This window comes from Drosophila busckii, chromosome 3R, assembly GCF_011750605.1.
Source record: "Drosophila busckii strain San Diego stock center, stock number 13000-0081.31 chromosome 3R, ASM1175060v1, whole genome shotgun sequence".
Lineage (NCBI taxonomy): Eukaryota > Metazoa > Arthropoda > Insecta > Diptera > Drosophilidae > Drosophila > Drosophila busckii.
This window is the reverse complement of record NC_046607.1, coordinates 494,910-511,681: the sequence shown is the minus strand read 5'-3', so window position 1 is coordinate 511,681 and position 16,772 is coordinate 494,910. Positions and strand designations below refer to the sequence as shown.

General features: G+C 41.9%; 5 protein-coding genes across 11 annotated transcripts; 2 read left to right on the top strand and 3 right to left on the bottom strand.

Annotated features, from left to right (window-relative positions):
- The first annotated feature begins 313 nt into the window (after positions 1–313).
- Positions 314–3,308, top strand: LOC108603034 (GATOR complex protein WDR24). 2 transcript variants are annotated; one of them, XM_017991451.1, is made up of 7 exons: positions 314–513; positions 604–1,573; positions 1,643–1,724; positions 1,784–1,948; positions 2,007–2,450; positions 2,509–2,694; positions 2,765–3,308. In XM_017991451.1, the coding sequence occupies exons 1-7, from the start codon at positions 396–398 to the stop codon at positions 3,119–3,121; spliced, it is 2,322 nt and encodes a 773-aa protein (XP_017846940.1). In that variant the 5' UTR covers positions 314–395; the 3' UTR covers positions 3,122–3,308. The 2 variants fall into 2 exon arrangements, with proteins under 2 accessions (XP_017846940.1, XP_017846939.1); XM_017991450.1 differs by having other exon boundaries at positions 315–513; positions 1,640–1,724.
- Positions 3,168–5,135, bottom strand: LOC108603037 (probable glucosamine 6-phosphate N-acetyltransferase). 2 transcript variants are annotated; one of them, XM_017991456.1, is made up of 6 exons: positions 4,861–5,135; positions 4,183–4,393; positions 3,993–4,120; positions 3,868–3,929; positions 3,595–3,805; positions 3,168–3,322 (listed from the first exon to the last, which is right to left on the bottom strand). In XM_017991456.1, exons 1-6 carry the CDS (start codon positions 4,861–4,863, stop codon positions 3,281–3,283), a joined length of 657 nt encoding a protein of 218 aa, XP_017846945.1. In that variant the 5' UTR covers positions 4,864–5,135; the 3' UTR covers positions 3,168–3,280. The 2 variants fall into 2 exon arrangements, with proteins under 2 accessions (XP_017846945.1, XP_017846944.1); XM_017991455.1 differs by lacking the exon at positions 4,861–5,135 and adding an exon at positions 4,457–4,559.
- A 97-nt stretch (positions 5,136–5,232) lies between these two features.
- On the bottom strand, positions 5,233–6,354 carry LOC108603036 (complex I intermediate-associated protein 30, mitochondrial). Its single transcript, XM_017991454.1, has 2 exons — positions 5,827–6,354; positions 5,233–5,764 (listed from the first exon to the last, which is right to left on the bottom strand). The coding sequence occupies exons 1-2, from the start codon at positions 6,292–6,294 to the stop codon at positions 5,348–5,350; spliced, it is 885 nt and encodes a 294-aa protein (XP_017846943.1). The 5' UTR covers positions 6,295–6,354; the 3' UTR covers positions 5,233–5,347.
- Positions 6,355–6,415: 61 nt separating this feature from the next.
- On the top strand, positions 6,416–7,819 carry LOC108603035 (dehydrogenase/reductase SDR family protein 7-like). Its single transcript, XM_017991452.1, has 5 exons — positions 6,416–6,661; positions 6,724–6,867; positions 6,924–7,140; positions 7,198–7,443; positions 7,497–7,819. The coding sequence occupies exons 1-5, from the start codon at positions 6,500–6,502 to the stop codon at positions 7,706–7,708; spliced, it is 981 nt and encodes a 326-aa protein (XP_017846941.1). The 5' UTR covers positions 6,416–6,499; the 3' UTR covers positions 7,709–7,819.
- A 780-nt stretch (positions 7,820–8,599) lies between these two features.
- Positions 8,600–16,748, bottom strand: LOC108603029 (disintegrin and metalloproteinase domain-containing protein 10). 5 transcript variants are annotated; one of them, XM_017991444.1, is made up of 10 exons: positions 16,643–16,748; positions 15,427–15,750; positions 15,177–15,369; positions 14,717–15,110; positions 13,683–14,652; positions 13,353–13,606; positions 12,560–13,278; positions 12,334–12,499; positions 12,034–12,100; positions 11,704–11,844 (listed from the first exon to the last, which is right to left on the bottom strand). In XM_017991444.1, exons 2-10 carry the CDS (start codon positions 15,506–15,508, stop codon positions 11,798–11,800), a joined length of 2,892 nt encoding a protein of 963 aa, XP_017846933.1. In that variant the 5' UTR covers positions 15,509–15,750; positions 16,643–16,748; the 3' UTR covers positions 11,704–11,797. The 5 variants fall into 5 exon arrangements, with proteins under 5 accessions (XP_017846928.1, XP_017846931.1, XP_017846930.1 ...); XM_017991439.1 differs by lacking the exon at positions 12,034–12,100 and having other exon boundaries at positions 8,600–11,844; XM_017991442.1 differs by lacking the exon at positions 12,034–12,100 and having other exon boundaries at positions 8,600–11,844; positions 15,427–15,747; positions 16,643–16,660.
- Positions 16,749–16,772: the final 24 nt, after the last annotated feature.

Genomic DNA, 16,772 nt, shown 5'->3' with positions numbered 1-16,772 from the left:
CAGCAGTTTTTTGCCGTCAGATCTGGCTTTTTTAAAGGTGTGAATGCGGGAAAAATTTGAAAATAGCAGGCAGCGGGAATTCTGGCTTTTTTCAATCTGCCCTTGACTTAAAAAAAAAGGTTGCGGGCTATGTTTTTTGTGAAATTTGCGTGTCATAATTAATATTTTTGAGACAATGACTAAAAAAAGGTCGCTGACTTCACTTTCTGTCCAATTTTCCAACTTATTCACTCAACCTTTTTTCTTTCTCGGATTTAGCTTTTTTAGCCCTTGCTTCTAGCCAGAAACCGCTTTTTTTCCTGATCAAAAAATGACATCACTGCTGCCGAATGAGGAGCAGTTCTGTTAGCTAAACATTAAATATTTTGTTTGCGTTTTTAAAGTAAGTTCTGAAAATGCCGGATGAGGATGCGGAACCCGCAACTGTGTCAATACGGATTTGCCTGGAGGGGCATGCTAATGCCTTAGCACTGAACAAAGATCACAATCAAATCGCTGTTGCCGGTCGCAGTTGTAAGTATAAATCGAGAACCAAATGATTTTATTTCCATTTGTAGTCTCTGATAATATGATATGTATATGTATGTATATGATTTTGACCAGTGCTCAAGGTTTATGCAATTGATAACTATGAATTCACGGAGGTGGGCAACATGCGTGGCAAAAACCAGAATCTCAGCTATTCGTCCAATGATGTGGCCTGGAGCACGTTGGACAGCAATATTTTGGCCACGGCTGCAACCAATGGTGTTGTATCCGTTTGGGATTTGTCTAAGTTTGGCAAACAGAAGCAACTACACGTCTATAACGAGCATGAGCGCACGGCGCACACAGTTACCTTTCATACCAGCGAGCCAATACTGATCTCTGGCTCCCAGGACGGCACCATAAAGTGCTTTGATTTTCGCACAGATAAGTCGGTCAACACCTTCTTTAGCAACTCGGAGTCTGTGCGAGATCTCAAATTCTCGCCACACTCGCAGAATATGTTCTCCGCCGTGTCGGAAAATGGGACAGTGCAGATTTGGGATTTACGCAAAATTGACAAGTGCATGGTGCAGTTTACGGCGCACAGTGGTCCAATCTACACCTGCGACTGGCATCCCACTCGTAACTGGTTGGCCACCGGAAGTCGTGATAAGCAGATCAAAGTGTGGAACATGGATGCCAGGGCCAGTCTCGAGTATACCATTCACACTATCGCTGTGGTGGGACGTGTTAAGTGGCGTCCAGAGCGTACTTATCACATAGCCAGCTGTGCTTTGGTAGTTGACTATAGCATACATGTGTGGGACATACGTCGTCCATATATACCGTTTGCATCATTTAATGATCACACAAATGTGACAACAGGCATCACCTGGCAAGGCAGAGACTCACATTGCTTGCTGTCCACCAGCAAGGACTCCAGCTTATATAGGCATGCTTTTAAGGATGCCACACGGCCAGCATTGAAGGCCAATGCTCAGGGCGCCAGTCTGGGCAGAAATGGTGACATATCATTTGCCAATAAAATCAAGGAATATGCCACAAAGTCTAGTGGCGCCTCCAACACAAAATCATCTAACTTTATGTGGGTTGCAGTAATCAAGGCTAATTTGACTCTTAAAACAAAATTGTAAATTCTTTGCTTTTCTAGTAGTCGCCGCAAATCGATTGTGCCTGGCAATCTACAATTCCACTTGGATCATTCCAAGATGTACATGTTTATGCTCAAGAATACGGCAAGCTTAGGTTACTACATATAGTTATATACTATTATTGACTGTTGTCGATATTCCAGAGCCTGAGCCCCAACTTAGACTTTGTGGCAGAGGATACCACAAATGAGCTACGCGTGCATGAATGCTTTATTGGTTGCGCCAAGGAGTTGCTCTTAAGTGGCCAAAAGTTAGCAGACCTATGCGAACGTAATGCAGAGGTTTCCAAGAAATATGGCAAACATAATGTAAGCAGCACTCATAATAAGCCCTAACCTTTTAACGTACATAATTAATTTATCCTAGGCCACCACTTTGTGGAACTTTATCAAGCTGTTCTATGGCAGCAATCACTTTGAGCCACCCTTTGAGCATAGGTCTTCATTCTCGAACCAAAAGAATCCTCTCAATGCACGTCGTGCACTACAAACAGCTAGCGAGGAGCTCGGTCAGGATTTGAATGGTGACGAAGCTCCGCATGAAAATGTTGCCGACAGCGAGGATGCAGATGATCTCGGCGGTGTTGGCCAACAACAGCCACCACCTACAAGCTCTGTTATACTGTCTGAGACGCAAATCATTAGTGAGATTACGTTTGATAACTTTGAGCTTTTGCGCAATGGTTTTATATACGTTGGCCCAGCCGATGTGACAAAAGCGTTGGCATTTCCCGATACCGCACTTCATCATGATGTGCAAGCGGCACGACCCCAGCTAGACTTAAAGGTCTCGGACCATGAGAAATCGCCGGTAAATAAAAATATAATTCCAAACTTATTTGTATACTTTACCTCTCTTCCATTCACAGCCACCGCATGTGCCCAGCATACTGAAAGTATCACATATTCCGCCTATACGAATGTGGGAGCCACATCAGTTTGTAGCAGATGCACTAATGCTGCAGAATGATGTGGGCGATGTGCAAACCGCATTAACTGTGCTTATTGCCTTGGGTGATGCTCGTAATTTGCTGCCACTTGAGGATAGGATCATTGTATGTATAAGCATTTATATGTGTGGACACTCATATATAAAAGGCTTATGCAAATGTTAACTTTTTCCAGGAGCACTGGTTCCACACATATGTAGACCAACTGCAACGCTATGAGCTGTGGAACGAGGCTTGTGCAGTTATTAATCGCGCTTGGATGCGCTCAGTGCGACAGTTGAACCAAGCCTCAACTGTGATGCACACAAATTGCGGCGAGTGCGGACGACCACTGGGCGGCAATGTGGGCTGGTATTGCGACAAATGCAGATCAATGCAATCGGCCAAGTGCTGTGTGTGTGGCCTAATTGTGCGTGGCTTCTATGCCTGGTGTCAGGGTTGCTCGCATGGCGGTCACATTGAGCACCTGCAGCAGTACTTTGCCAAGCATGCCAAGTGCCCCAAATGCGGACACTTGTGCGCATATTCCTGACAGCCAATTTAGCTTAGTGATAGTTGTAATTAAGCACACTTAATTGTTGAATAGTTATTAGTAGTATAATGTATTTGTTGTAAGAAGTTATAGCTACTTGATGAACGTGCTCTTGAAGGGCAGTATGACAACAACCTTTAAAGGGCGTGGCCCACATATTCAGTAGCAGAAAGGAGAGAAAAAAGTATAAAATTGTGAATTCTGTAAGCATAAAAGAATTGTAGCCTTAGCCATATATAACTAATTGCATGTCAATTGTGATTGGAACCACAAAAGACACCACCGCCTGCCAGCGCTGTCCAAAAAACCATTGCAGCAAGCGCAATGAAATTTTTTACAGTACTTTGAAAATTTTTACTTATTTACATTGCGGCTCGCGCAGCTTAAAGCGTTACGTCTGTGTAGTAAACTTAAAGCTTGGATTTTGGAGCAGCGTTGGCGGCTAATTGTCAAGAGGCAAAATCGAGGCTCACAGTTTGGCAAGCATCGCCAGCGCCCGCCGAGGTAGTGTTACGTTTTAACGTTGGTGCGGCCTCATCGTAGCGTATGGTCATTGAGTTCGAGTTGCCGGGAATAAGAACATAGCCCAGAGATTCATAAAACTTGATGAGCTTATCCTTGCAGTCCAACGTCATCTTATAGCAGCCCAAATGTTCAGCTAGCAATGAAACGGTGACCACAATGCTAAAAGATAGCAAAATGGCTTCACAAACGAAACAAAACATTCACTGCCAGGCTTTACTTACAGTTTACCCAGCTGTTTGCCCCGGTAGGTGTCGTTAACTACAACATCCTCAAGGCGCGCGCGCTGCAGGCAATAGAATGAAAACAATTAGTTGGAGTGAATGAAATGTATGACTCTTTGGCTTACCATGGCACAGTTGTGTATAAATTTGCGTTCGAGCACTAAAGAGGCAGCGCCAATAATCTCATTCTTACGCGTGTCCTCGATAACAGTCACAAAGTAATCACCGCTGGCCTTCATCTGCGAGAAACGTGCTGCAAATCGAAATGTAAAGTGTTAATTGCCACATTGTAGACATTTAGCGTCTAAAACCCACTTAGAAATTGCGTGCGTGTCACATTTCCCACCGCCGTCAGCTGCGACAACAGCTGCAGAAAGCCACGATCGTAGTCTGTATCTTTTAGAGGACGCACTTTCATCCACGGCTCGCCAGGATTTGCAGCCGATATGAAGGGTTTAAAATTCGCGGGACTGCGATGAAAATCCAGCTGCACCAGCAGACTTGGATCATATAAAAACGTTTCTTGCTAGAAAAAAAAATTAAGAAAGTTGCGCTAAGCTTGAAAAACAACAATAATAAATTTCAATACCATATGTTGCACCATTTTTGGGAGGCTAACCAAATACCAACGTCAGCAAACAAAACAAGACTAAAGCGGTGGGTTCCACAACGTATAATGGATACACGATAAGCAGAGAAGCTGTTAATAGGAACCGCTAACTGGTTTTCATGCAGCGCTGTCATTTTCAATGGCTGTTTACCGGTTTGGGCCCTGGCTAACATAAAATTGCTGCGCATAAATTTATGAAATACATAAGCACAAACCGGTAAAATGCGTAAACGCCGCTTTAGCACTTATTGATTATGGTTTGTTGCTATTTTTGCAGCAAACTGGATTACTTTTTGCAATTGTCTGCTGAAGCACGCTATCCAAGGTGAACTGCCACAGTGTCACATTTTTTGTAGCATATACTGTTTTCAAAGGCTACTCACCATTATTTTTATCTAATTTGTTAGTTTGATGGTAGCATACAGAGCACAAACGCCAAGCGTAGACGGAAGTTAAACGTAACGTTATCAGCAACTGTGAGGAACGCAAGTCGTAGCAATACTGAAGTGGCGTAAGAGCCAACGGAAAGCGACTTGCTTGTGTCTTTCTTATAAGTTCGCGACGGCAACTGTTGCTGCTAAAACAAAACACCTTTTAACGCAATAAATATGTATGTATGTGTGTATACATATGTATTATGGTGGGTGATGGGTGTATTTAGGCACAGACAGCAATTAACAGTATCAGTTGCATTTTTCTAGCCAACCTGTAAATGACCCTGAGTAGTGATTGCTTATAAATTTTTGAACAGCTGATTTGAGAGCGTAAAATCATATGTTTAGTCACAAAGGGAGTGAGCGAGAGGCAAACAAAACAAACTGCTTTTGCATTTATATCGCTCCATTTCTTACAATTAAATAACATTTCGTTTTACGTGGCTACAATGTATTTTGGCGTCTTGTACATTTCGTAGGCAAATTCTTCTTGATGGCTTGGATCATATTCTAAGCCAACATAATGGATTTCCAAGCCAAACGGACCGTCCATTCCTTTTTTAGCTGCCACAGAAAAACCAAAATGTGTTATACAATTAAGAGGTATGGGGCTTTGACGATCCTGTATGCGTCCCTTGGAAGACAAGAAGAATTTGGAGAAAGGTATCTTGGCTATTTGCCAATGCGGCCCACCGCGCGTATAAAGCACATAATGAAAAATATCATTCCACATTAGATCGAAGTAACCTTCAGTGTGTAGATTTATCAGGTAGCTGCGTCCATCGCCTCGTACCTTAAGCACAAGCATGTTATACTGTGTCCAGTCGTAAGTGGTCTCACGCTTAAATGATTTCTGTCAAAGGTAACCAAATTTATATTAAAAAAAAACAGCACGTATTTCATTAATTTACTCACCCGCACACGTTTGGTGCGTATATTTGCGTATCCCGTGCGTTTTATGATGCCATCCTTAGTGTGTTGGGAGCTAACCTCCCCGTGAAAGAGGCCCGCGCCTGAAGCACTGAGCTCTAGTGTGGCATTACTTTTACCCTCGCCATGATCTGCATCCGTAGTTACAGTCCACTTTTCTAGCACATCGGGTGCTTTAAAATCAAACGCCACATCGATTTCACCTGGTCTAAATACTAGTATAGGATCGCTCGTTAATTGTTCCGTAACCTCCTCACGCCAGAGTTTCATTTCTGCCTTTAAATCGCGTAGTCCATCGATTATGAGCTGTTTCTTTGATGGCTCCGGCAGTTTGGTTTTGTAGCCAGATTTCTTTTCACGTTCCCAGAACGTGCGCTGCACGGCAGTCGTGTGAATTTGCGCTGCTGGTAGCCAGTAGCTCAAACGTTGAGATTGCCTTACCAGACACTGCATGTTTATTTATATTATTATATTATTTTACTAATTGCTCATTTTAGCAACAACGTAACAAATACCAACGCGTTGCATTTCGATAACGACAAGTGATAACATTAATCGATTTACTTTTGTGTGAATAGCAGCAATGCAGTTGATTTGTTATTGTTATTATCAGCCAGGCAAAAGTGCAAAGTTCTAATAATTGCAAACGTAACTAACGATGAAGTTACATGAAATGGAAAAGTGTGCACCTAGTAGCGATTGGAATGTGCTGTATTGGGTTATTGGCACCATTCTAATGCCAATCGCGTTGCCGTTGGCACTTATTAATATATGGCAGCGATTTCGCGCCCAAAATTACCGTAATCAGTTGCCTGGCAAGGTGAATTAATAAATATTGATTTCCGTGTAATTTATTACAATTTGCAATACTGATATATGTAGGTGGTGCTTATAACAGGCGCTAGCTCTGGACTGGGTGAGTCCCTTGCACATGTTTTCTATCGCGCTGGGTGCAAGGTAATATTGGCCGCCCGTCGTGTGCAAGAATTGGAACGTGTTAAAAAGGATTTGCTAGCACTGGATGTGGTACGTGCTTACACTTACCTTACCTCTAACAATCTTATTACTAATAACTCTTGCAGCAACCTGCTTATCCACCTACTGTGTTAGCTTTGGACTTAAGCGAACTGAACTCAATTCCCCAGTTTGCAAAGCGTGTCTTGGAGGTGTACAATCAAGTCGACATATTAATAAATAATGGCGGCATTAGCGTCCGAGCCGATGTTGTTTCCACTGCAGTGGATGTGGATCTTAAAGTCATGATAGTCAATTACTTTGGCACTGTGGCTTTAACAAAAGGTACGTCCATAATCAATATTAAATAATTCAATTAATCAAGTTTATATTTTTGTAAAGCACTACTGCCTTCAATGATAAAACGTAAGAATGGTCATATTTGTTTCATCAGCTCAGTGCAAGGAAAGTTTGCAATTCCTCAGCGGGCGGCATATTCCGCTTCCAAACATGCCATGCAAGCCTTTGCCGACTCGTTGCGTGCTGAAATGGCAAACAAGAACATATATGTGTCCTGCGTTAGTCCTAGCTACATACGCACACAGCTTTCAATGAATGCGTTGACCGGCGCCGGCAGTAGCTACGGCAGTAAGTACTGGTTGAAGCTTAAGCAAACAATTTACTCACAGTTTTCGTTACAGAAATGGATGAAACTACTGCTAAGGGCATGTCGCCTGATAAGCTAGCCGAACGCATTTTACAATGCATTTTACGCAAGGAGCCGGACGTAATTGTCAGCGATCTTCAGGCAAAGATTGCCTACTATTTGCGTCACATTTTACCTTCGGCATACTTTTGGATAATGGCCAAACGTGCATTGAAATTGGAGAGGGCCGAAAAGAAGAAAGATTAAGATGAGTGCATGATTTAGTTTCGTTTTTATTGTTATTTAAATGTCACTTAAAATGAAAAATTATTAAAAATCGCAATGCGTGTGCAGTGTTAAAAATTAGTTACATACATTTGCATAAACTTAGAATTATAAGATTCGTAAATTAAATAATTATTGTAATCATATACTTATTGTTAGGTACAACTCAAGTGTCACATAAATATAATACGGTCATTATTGTTCTTAAATTACATATAACATTTCCAGTTTATTTTTTTATATTCTGTTGCAACATAACTGCATTTACACGACGTAATTATAATTGACGACAAAAATACTTTAAAGATACAATCGTTGACAACATTAAAAAGTGTCTATTTACTAGGGGAACGGTTCTCTGAGAGGGGTTCGGAATACATATTAAAATTCGTTTATCTAAATTATAAAAATATTCATTAATCACCTGGAGTATGTTAACCAAAATACATACACACAAATTAATTACAATTGAGGTACACTCACACATAGACACACGCACACACACACACACACACACACATAATTAAGTAAGCTTATGTTTAAAAATAAACAATATTTTATGTACAATACACAAAAATGGTTTATGTATAGCGCTAAAATAGTCTTTCTCATTCACGCTCAAAATACTTTCATCGGCTCAGCAGCGAGCTTCAGTTGAGACAATTATTATTTGCAATTATTATATACACAAGTACGTAAACATTGGCCGTTTTTGTAAATTTCGTGATATATTTTGTTCGAAACTTATTATTATTTTTGAATAAGAATTTTCGCTGTTTTGTAAAGTTTCATATTTAAATAGTTATCAGTATTTTAGACAAACTTAAAACTAAATTGCAATGTTTTTGATCGTGTTTTGTTTGTGTCGTTTCCTATTGTGTATTATATTTAAGCATTTCAAAGCGATTGTCGCGAATTCTTTTTGTTTTGCTTTTCCGTTTCCGTTTTCAAAATTGCCTACTAATCCGTATGTGTAAATGAAATCAGAGTGTACTGTATTAATTATTTGAGCGGAGCTTAGATTAGATCTAATAATGCATTGTATATTCCAAAAAATATACCCAATCAATCGCTCACATAATACATACATATCTGAATTATACGCAATTTAAAAGGACAATTCCTAAATGTGTTATCATATTTAACTATAAATATCAATAGGTATTCCGATCTGCTTAAGCTACAGTGTAGTGTTTTTTTATTATTATTTTTTCCTTTTTTCATTATTAAGTGTGTGTTTTAATTTACAAGCCGTTTGCATTCGTCTGTAAACTGATACGCTAAGTAACTATGTAACTATTTAACATATATGTATACTATATGTTTGCATGTGAATATATTAAGGTGTAGTAGGTGTCTTCATCATTGCACTAATTTGATATTGTATATAAAAATTATTTATGTATATTTCTTTGATTTCTTACGAACACTACTACTAGAAATGGCGCAGGCAAATCGTTGTGTGTGTGTGCTTAAGTGGGCGTGACATGGGGCTGTGGACTGCTTAATTGCATTAACACTTTACATACATATTTGATTCAGTTTGCGACTATTAAAAGCTACATTCGATGCATTTTACTTTTGATTTTTATTGACAGTTATCGTTGGTTATCATTAAACTATATAGAAATCGCAACGTTCCCCGGACTTTCTGCTTTCCTGCGTACTACATGTCTACACCAGATTCTTGGTAATCTCAACTACAAATCTATATATTCTTAGTTGTGATTAGCATGGAAAATATATTTTATATATACGAGCTTTAAAAAATTTTTTTGTTTGAATTTCTCTTTTTTTTTTTTACTAAAATAGCACCTTGTATTGTTTGTTCTGTTCTGATAAAATTTTACAGATGAGAATGATCGTTGCTGCGAAGACGTTGAAAAATGAAAACATTAATAGTTTTTAAATAATAATAATAATACTTGATAGGAAAAAATACTCATAGATGCAACCGTTAAAAGTATAGTTTAACGTGTTACATACAGATAGTTACAGTTTACGAATACAATACAATATAGTAGTAAAAGGTACAATGTGCGGTGAGTGCGGCTTGGCTTGGGAGGTGGCTATTGCGTTGACTGTGTGTAAGCGAATTGGGAGGTTTGTTATGCTCGAATGATGTGCTTGTGTGGGCGTGGCGTGGCGTTCACATATTCAGCAGAAACGGCAAGTTTAAGGCAGTGTAAAATACATAAATTCATACATATGCGTGTATGCATGCATGTATGTACATTTCTAAATGTATATGTATATATGTGTGTTTGTGTGTGTGTGTGTGTGTGTGTGTATATGTGTAAACTTATGCGACAATTTGTATAACTAATTTTAGGACTTATCACTTTCACTTGGTTGGTTTGAATTGCTAACCAATGCTGCTGCTCTTAGCTAACCAGATTCTCAACATCCGAAACCACAACCTCCAGATCCGATGGCAATTCATTGTCCATGGCCAATGTTGTTGTTGACGTTGCGGCTGAAGCTGCTGCTGTGGCTCGTGCTCGAAAGTTGTTAAGACTGCGGCGCGTGGGCGGCGGCGCCACGTGTGCCCGTTGACTGCCAACAGCGCTAGTGGAGGCAGATTGCTGAAGCGGAGGCGCTGACGTCATTGAACTGCTGGTAGTTGTTGTTGTGCTGTTAGAGGATTGACGTAAGAAAGTTGGGGGCGCTAGCGCTGTTGCCGCTGTTGTTGTTGCTGACACTGCTTGTTGTCCATTGAGACTGGCGCGTGGAATATTACTAAAGCTGTTGCGGGAGCTGCGTGTGGGTGGAGCTGGGGCCGGGTTTGAGGCACTGCTGTTACGCCTCAGATTGGCATTGGAAGCGGAACGACGCTGTGGTGTTGCAACTACACCGGGTGGATCTTTGCCATTTTTGGCAGCGTCTGCTGTGGCCTTCAAATTCAGACTGCTGCGTTTTTTGGACTTGGCCAGATTCTGGCTAAGATTGATGAGGTTTTGGGTACTGCCAAAATTGCGAGTTAGATTTATGGAGCCGCCACTACTGCTAGCTGTGGGTTCCTTTTGGCTAGACTTGCTCTTGCTGCGACGTGGCGCCACCGCGAATGGATTGTGTGTGGAGAGCGAGTTGGAGCGTTGATAGCTGCTGGAAGAGCTACGTTGCACTGGCGCAGCGGCAATCTTGGCAGCGCTGCTGCTGGCGCCATCTATTGACAGTTCGACATTCTCATAGCTATGCTCCGAGTTGCGTATTGGGGGCTTTATTGTCTCATAGTTGGGTTCATTCAAGGTCAATATTTGATTATCGTCCTCGGCCTCGTTGCACAAAAGCAACGCATTACGCATGGCCACTTGCTGTGCCTTAGATGTTGCACTTGGCTGCGCAGTAGGGCGTGGGTTATGCTTCTGACTGCGCTTGGCACGTTGGGCGCCAGAGCTAACACCCACCACATGCGTCTTCACCTTGGGTTTCTTGGATAGACGCAGCGAGAATTTGAAGGGCGGTTTGTAAACTACCTGCAGCTTCACCTTCTCGTTCGACAAATTACCCATGGATTTGGTCTTTTGCGGTGTCTTCTGCACAAGTCGCTCGGGCGTTGACTGCGATTTGCTCATGACTTTGCGTACGCGTGAGTTGTGCTCCATGTGCGAAAGTGGCTGTGCCACAATGGGCGATTCCAGCAGCCACTTTTGAACCTTGCCAAAGGTGTTGCTGTGATTGTTTACTGCCGTTGACAAATTGGATGAATCGTCTGCTACGCCATTGTTATTACGTTGCGAATAGTCAATGATCTCCTTCATGTGCTTTCCCAGCTTCTTTCCGTTTTTCTTTGTTTGCTCTTCGTCAGCGTTGGTTTTCAGCTTCTTTTTCGCAGGTACCTGTGTTCTCGTTGATTTCCTTTGCTCAGCACTTTGCCCTTTGGGTCTTGCCACAGCTCCAGCTGTGGTTGCTGTTGTAGCCAAAGCTGTGCTAGTCTTTTTGCTCCGTTCACCACGCACCTTCTTCTTGAATGGCACCTTCGTGCGTACGGCGGTATGCACTATTACGCCATTGTTATTCTCTGGCAGTCGCACTGTCTCTGTGGTGGCGCTGTGTATAATGGTGACGGACTTAAGCTTCAGATTCGAGCGTTTCGCCAGCAACTTTGTGCTCAGTATCTGCATTGAATAATGGATACAATTGTGATTAAAAGGCAGGACATGGTAAAGGAATATTCTATAATCTCTGTTTAAGGGAATGATAAATGATTGTATGACTGCAAGCTCCAAATACGCTGCATAAATAAATGTTAACGCTTTGTAAGCAAATTCTAACGGGGCTTAAGCAATTGCTGTTGAGTTTCTCACTCTGGCTTAGGGCTTGCAATTTGGCCTCATATTGATCCTTGAGCATATTAGTGACCACACGCATTAACTTGTCCAACAAAAACGTAAATAATTAATATAATTTGAAATAAAAATTAGAAATTAATATTCTGTTCTACAAACTTATAAATTCCAAGCTTTAATCTATGGTATATGTATGTATGGTTTTTACCATATACATATATGTAAGATTTGTTGTTGCTTGTTTACAGATCAGATCCTAAACCCAGATCTCAAAATACAAATTTGAAGAAATATTTGCACAAAATTAAGTAAACATACCAGCAATAAAAATACTCCAATGACAGCCAGAGCTACAGTGTACCAATGCTGTTGCATCCACTTCTTGAATGTGGCAATGCTCTCCTCTGATAGCAGCAGCTTGCGCAGCGTGGCCAACGGACCAGAGGGATCCACTTCACGGCACTTTTGAAAAACATCACAATAACTGTACAAAAGAGAGTAAGCTTGTGAATAATAAGACAAAGCAATAAAAAGGACATCTTACCCATTGTAGTCATTACATGGCGTACCCGGCTTGGAGTACATGTCGGGCACATCGAAAGGGGCCTCGTTCCACTCAAATGAGCTGCGGCAGGGATTATTCTCACCAGGCAACTTGCAGCAAAGTTCACAGGACTTGATGCGATCATCTTGTGGTCCTGGTATGCATTGACACGACTCCAGGCCATAGGCCAAGCAAATGCTGCCAGTGCAGTCACCCATGTAGCAGACAAACTCCTTGTTGCAAATTGTCTTGTTAGGTTTGTTCACCGACGGTGGACATTGTGGTACACGTCCATCGCAGAACGAGGGATCTCGACAGCCATTATCATCGCGACACTTGTCTCCAAACTTAAGCTTGCAGTCTGTGGTGCAGCAAGGACCTTGCGACGGACTGCAGCGGGCATGCGGCGTCAGCGTGCAGGGTGTCTCATCTAGTTGCGGTTGACGGGACATGGGAAAACAACATGAGTCCTTGCAGTCCTCCTCCCAGCCGCAATCACATTGCTCTCCAGGCTCCACAACGCCATTGCCGCAAATTGAAGATTGGGGTTCGGTGAAGCACCCCTTCATAGAACGCGCCTTCGCATTTAACACTGGCTCAATAGACTTTAAGGAGCAGGCGCTAAACTTGTTGTTGTTCTTCTTATCGCCAGACGTAGCGCGTGCAAACATTATAAAGTTACCATCCTCGCCACCAGGCGTGCACTGCTCCGGATCGTGCTGTGTTGAATGAATTGAAACATGCATTAGCATATGATACATACAAGATAAGAGTCCTATAGTATAGACCTTACCGGCGAGCCAAAGTTGTGACCAATCTCATGGGCCAGCGTCACATGTGAGACAGCGGGCGGTACATGTTTGCCATAGTTTAGAAGCGTAACAATGCCCGTATTCAAGGATTTAAGCGAGCCACGGTAGTGCCCATTCTTTTCGCACACACCACCAGCGTTTTTCAAATCACCTGTCCAGGCCAGACCCAAAGTGCCCATTTCAAAGTCGCGATAGGTGAACATGTAGGCCAAGCAGAAGGCATCATAATCTTCCTCTGTTATATGACCAAAACAAATGTAACAATTAACTTAAAATGTGCTTGAAATATTTGTTTGCTTTGTTTTTCTTACCTGAAAACAATTCAAGAAACTTTTCCACGCCATAGTTGCCGGGAAATCTGTAACTTGGATCTTTCATGGCATTTTGATTGTGCACCTTGACGCGCTTTATCATGAACGTAATATTATCCGGCTTTCCATCGTTGTTAAAATCGGTATTTCTGTAAATTGAATTGGCACGTTGCACATGCCGTGTTATGGCCTCAATGGAGGCCTCATCGCTGCCCATCTTTTGGAAAAATGTGTGATCTGCCTGCAGATAAAGCATGCAGGTGGTCTTGCGATCATAGAGTAGACGTGGGGAGCTGTGTATATCATCACCGCGTCCGCTGAGCAAATTTGTCATCAGCATGCTATTGAAGCTGGGGTTGTGTGGATTTGGCGCAAAAATAATCTCTGGATTGTAATTATTTACAATTATATTGGGTTTCTTAGTTGCGCCATTCTTGGTGATGATTTCTACATGGGTTTTGTGGCTGGGTCGATCATTCCCACCGTTGCCGCTGTTACCCATGTAGAGTGTGGTCCAGTTGGCATTAAAGAAATTATTTGGCAGGCTGTTGCTGTTGTTGCTATTATTGGGCTCTTCATAAGGCGTGCTGCCAAACTCTGGCTCAATTGGTCGGTTATATGTGCTTACAATGATGTTTTTATGTTTTGTATACAATTTGCGCACATTGTTATTATTGTTGTTGGAATTAGCGTTAGAGTTGCTGTTGTAGCTGCGACTGCCGTCGCCAACATTGGAGGGATTAAAATTATTTACAAGTATATTGCGATTGGGCGTGGGCTTAGTTAGCGTCGCCAGGAAGCTCTCTGTGCTACGTATAGTTGTTGTAATGCTGGCAGTTGTAGATTTTTTAGGCAACTCCGCTTCGCTGCGATCCTCCTCAGAGGCAAGTACGCGAAAATCATCGTTGTAGGGCACCTCCAGATCCAGCGGCAAAGGTGGATTGCGATTGTATGTGGGCGCGGTAACGTGCTGCAAGTAAAAATAATTTTTAACGTAAATAACAACTTATTTTATGCTTGAAAATGCTGCTTGCCTCTTCCTCGGGCAGCCAGCGCTTGCGCCTGAGCCGCTCGCTGGCGCAGTGCGTCTTGCTGGGCGGTTGTGCTGGCAAAGCGCCAGCTAAGGAGGATTCTTGCATGTTTACATCGCTTAGCTTATAAACAATGCTATGTACGCCACTTTCCGCCAGTTGCTGTGAGTAACGCTGGGCTGGCTCTATATAATAATGCTCCGCTTGTGTTTCTATGGTGCCATCCAGCAGATTATCACTTGTGAGTATAGCATGCACATGTGCGGACTCATCATCCTCCAGATTGCCAGTATAAATGCGTGAGACATCGTAGTCAATGGGTCCCAGTGTATTCTCGAACTGCACGTCATGCGCGAACACCGAATTTGGCTGTTGACGCAGCACCAACAGAAAGTCTCTGCAAACAAAGAGAATTTTTAATGCAAATTGACAATGCAATCAAGCGAAATTCACACCCACGCACCTGTCATGTGCAGAGAAATTCAGACGTATGGTATGTGCCAGTCCCTGACCGCTGGTGTGCTCCTCCTCCACCTGTCGTTTTCGACGCGCACGTGCCTGCTCCAAGTGTCTAAGTTGGGCGGCCTGCAGCACATCGCGATCGAAATTCGCTGCTTCCCAGTGCTTAATGTATGGTGTCAGCTTGTGTGTATAACCTGAAAGCCACTTGTTAGTTCGATTTCCAATTGGGATAATGCTTTGATTGGAATTACCTGGCAGCTTAAGCGGCGTTGGTATGGCCAGTGCCACGCTGATGGCATATAGCAGCCCCAGGAGCAACACCAGCCAGGCCATGCTAGTGTTGTGTCTATGTTTGATTGTGTGTGGCTTTGTGTGTATTAGATTTTGGTGTTTCGTTGTGTGTGTGTGTATGTGTGTGGAAACCTAACTAGTTCTAGGCTGCGTTGTTTCGCTTTGGCTTGACCTTTGTTACATGCCGCTTCTTACATTATTGCTGCAATGGTTATTGTTGTTGTGTGTAAGAAAAACCGTTACAGCCGCACTGCAATTAGTTTGTGACATCTCACGCGTAGCTGCTGTAAAAGAATGAGAGTATGAGAGTAATCGACTGTATTGAAATAACGGTCGCCTCATATGGGCTGATTGCACAAAGACATTGCACTTCAAAACCACACACATAAAATATAGCATCAACAAAAGGAAACAGAAAAATAAAGTTGCTTTCACCTTTTGCAGCGAGTTCGTTGCCAAAGCGAATCAAAACAATAAAAATATGTATGTGCGCACACCTTTTGTTTAAAACAGAGATGTTTTGCATAAATGGCAAAAGCAACAAATGGCTGGAATCCGCATCAGCATCTGATTAGCACTTTGTTCGCACACATATTCTTATACACACTGACACGCACTCACACATGCATAAGAGTATACGTAAATATTCGCAGTTAGTGAAAATTACTGTTAGCTTGTTTTTTTTTATCCTTGTGACGATCAAATGAAATGCATTGTTTTTCCAATTGGGAAACTTTACATTAAATAATAATATTCAGCTGTATGTATTTGTTTGTATGCATATATTTGCTTGTTCTTGTTGTGATGGATTTCCACTGTTGCTATTGCTAGCTTCACAATAATATTCGAAACAATTAAATTAGTCAAAGCACAAGGGTTGTTCCTTTTTAACCTTAACAATTGTTGCACATTTGGGCTTAGATAATTGGATTTACAAGCAAAAAATATTTAAATACACCCAGGCACCAATATGTATATACATACATACACACATAACAATCGACCTCCGCTCACTGTTGTATTGCCATTAACGTTGTGGCGTAAATGGTAAGTCAGCCAGGTTTTTTTCTGGCCTAAACCTGTTTACTGGCTTATTCACACTGCAAAATCATTATCCGTTCTTCTCTATCTTGTTAATTTTATATAGAAAAATATTACTCTATTATTAAAACATACTTTTTACTCAGTTAGTCACTTGCATTTTAATGCCAAAAATTTAAAAACAATTATTTTATTTTCACCCCACATAAAAACGGCTGCTGGTTGCTGGCATCGATACTTTCTAAGCGCTACATTACCTACTCGA

Coding starts and splice junctions, on each gene's coding strand:
- LOC108603034 (XM_017991450.1), top strand. CDS start 396: ATGCCGGATGAGGATGCGGAACCCGCAACTGTGTCAATACGGATTTGC. Junction 514..603: donor CGCTGTTGCCGGTCGCAGTT/GTAAGTATAAAT, acceptor GATTTTGACCAG/TGCTCAAGGTTTATGCAATT. Junction 2,451..2,508: donor CGGACCATGAGAAATCGCCG/GTAAATAAAAAT, acceptor TTCCATTCACAG/CCACCGCATGTGCCCAGCAT.
- LOC108603037 (XM_017991455.1), bottom strand. Junction 4,121..4,182: donor GACACGCACGCAATTTCTAA/GTGGGTTTTAGA, acceptor TTCGATTTGCAG/CACGTTTCTCGCAGATGAAG. Junction 3,323..3,594: donor CTGGCGATGCTTGCCAAACT/GTGAGCCTCGAT, acceptor TTATGCTTACAG/AATTCACAATTTTATACTTT.
- LOC108603036 (XM_017991454.1), bottom strand. CDS start 6,294: ATGCAGTGTCTGGTAAGGCAATCTCAACGTTTGAGCTACTGGCTACCA. Junction 5,765..5,826: donor TACGCACCAAACGTGTGCGG/GTGAGTAAATTA, acceptor TACCTTTGACAG/AAATCATTTAAGCGTGAGAC.
- LOC108603035 (XM_017991452.1), top strand. CDS start 6,500: ATGAAGTTACATGAAATGGAAAAGTGTGCACCTAGTAGCGATTGGAAT. Junction 7,141..7,197: donor CACTGTGGCTTTAACAAAAG/GTACGTCCATAA, acceptor ATTTTTGTAAAG/CACTACTGCCTTCAATGATA. Junction 7,444..7,496: donor CGCCGGCAGTAGCTACGGCA/GTAAGTACTGGT, acceptor TTTTCGTTACAG/AAATGGATGAAACTACTGCT.
- LOC108603029 (XM_017991439.1), bottom strand. CDS start 15,508: ATGGCCTGGCTGGTGTTGCTCCTGGGGCTGCTATATGCCATCAGCGTG. Junction 15,111..15,176: donor AATTTCTCTGCACATGACAG/GTGCGTGGGTGT, acceptor CTTTGTTTGCAG/AGACTTTCTGTTGGTGCTGC. Junction 12,500..12,559: donor CCATGTAATGACTACAATGG/GTAAGATGTCCT, acceptor TCTTTTGTACAG/TTATTGTGATGTTTTTCAAA.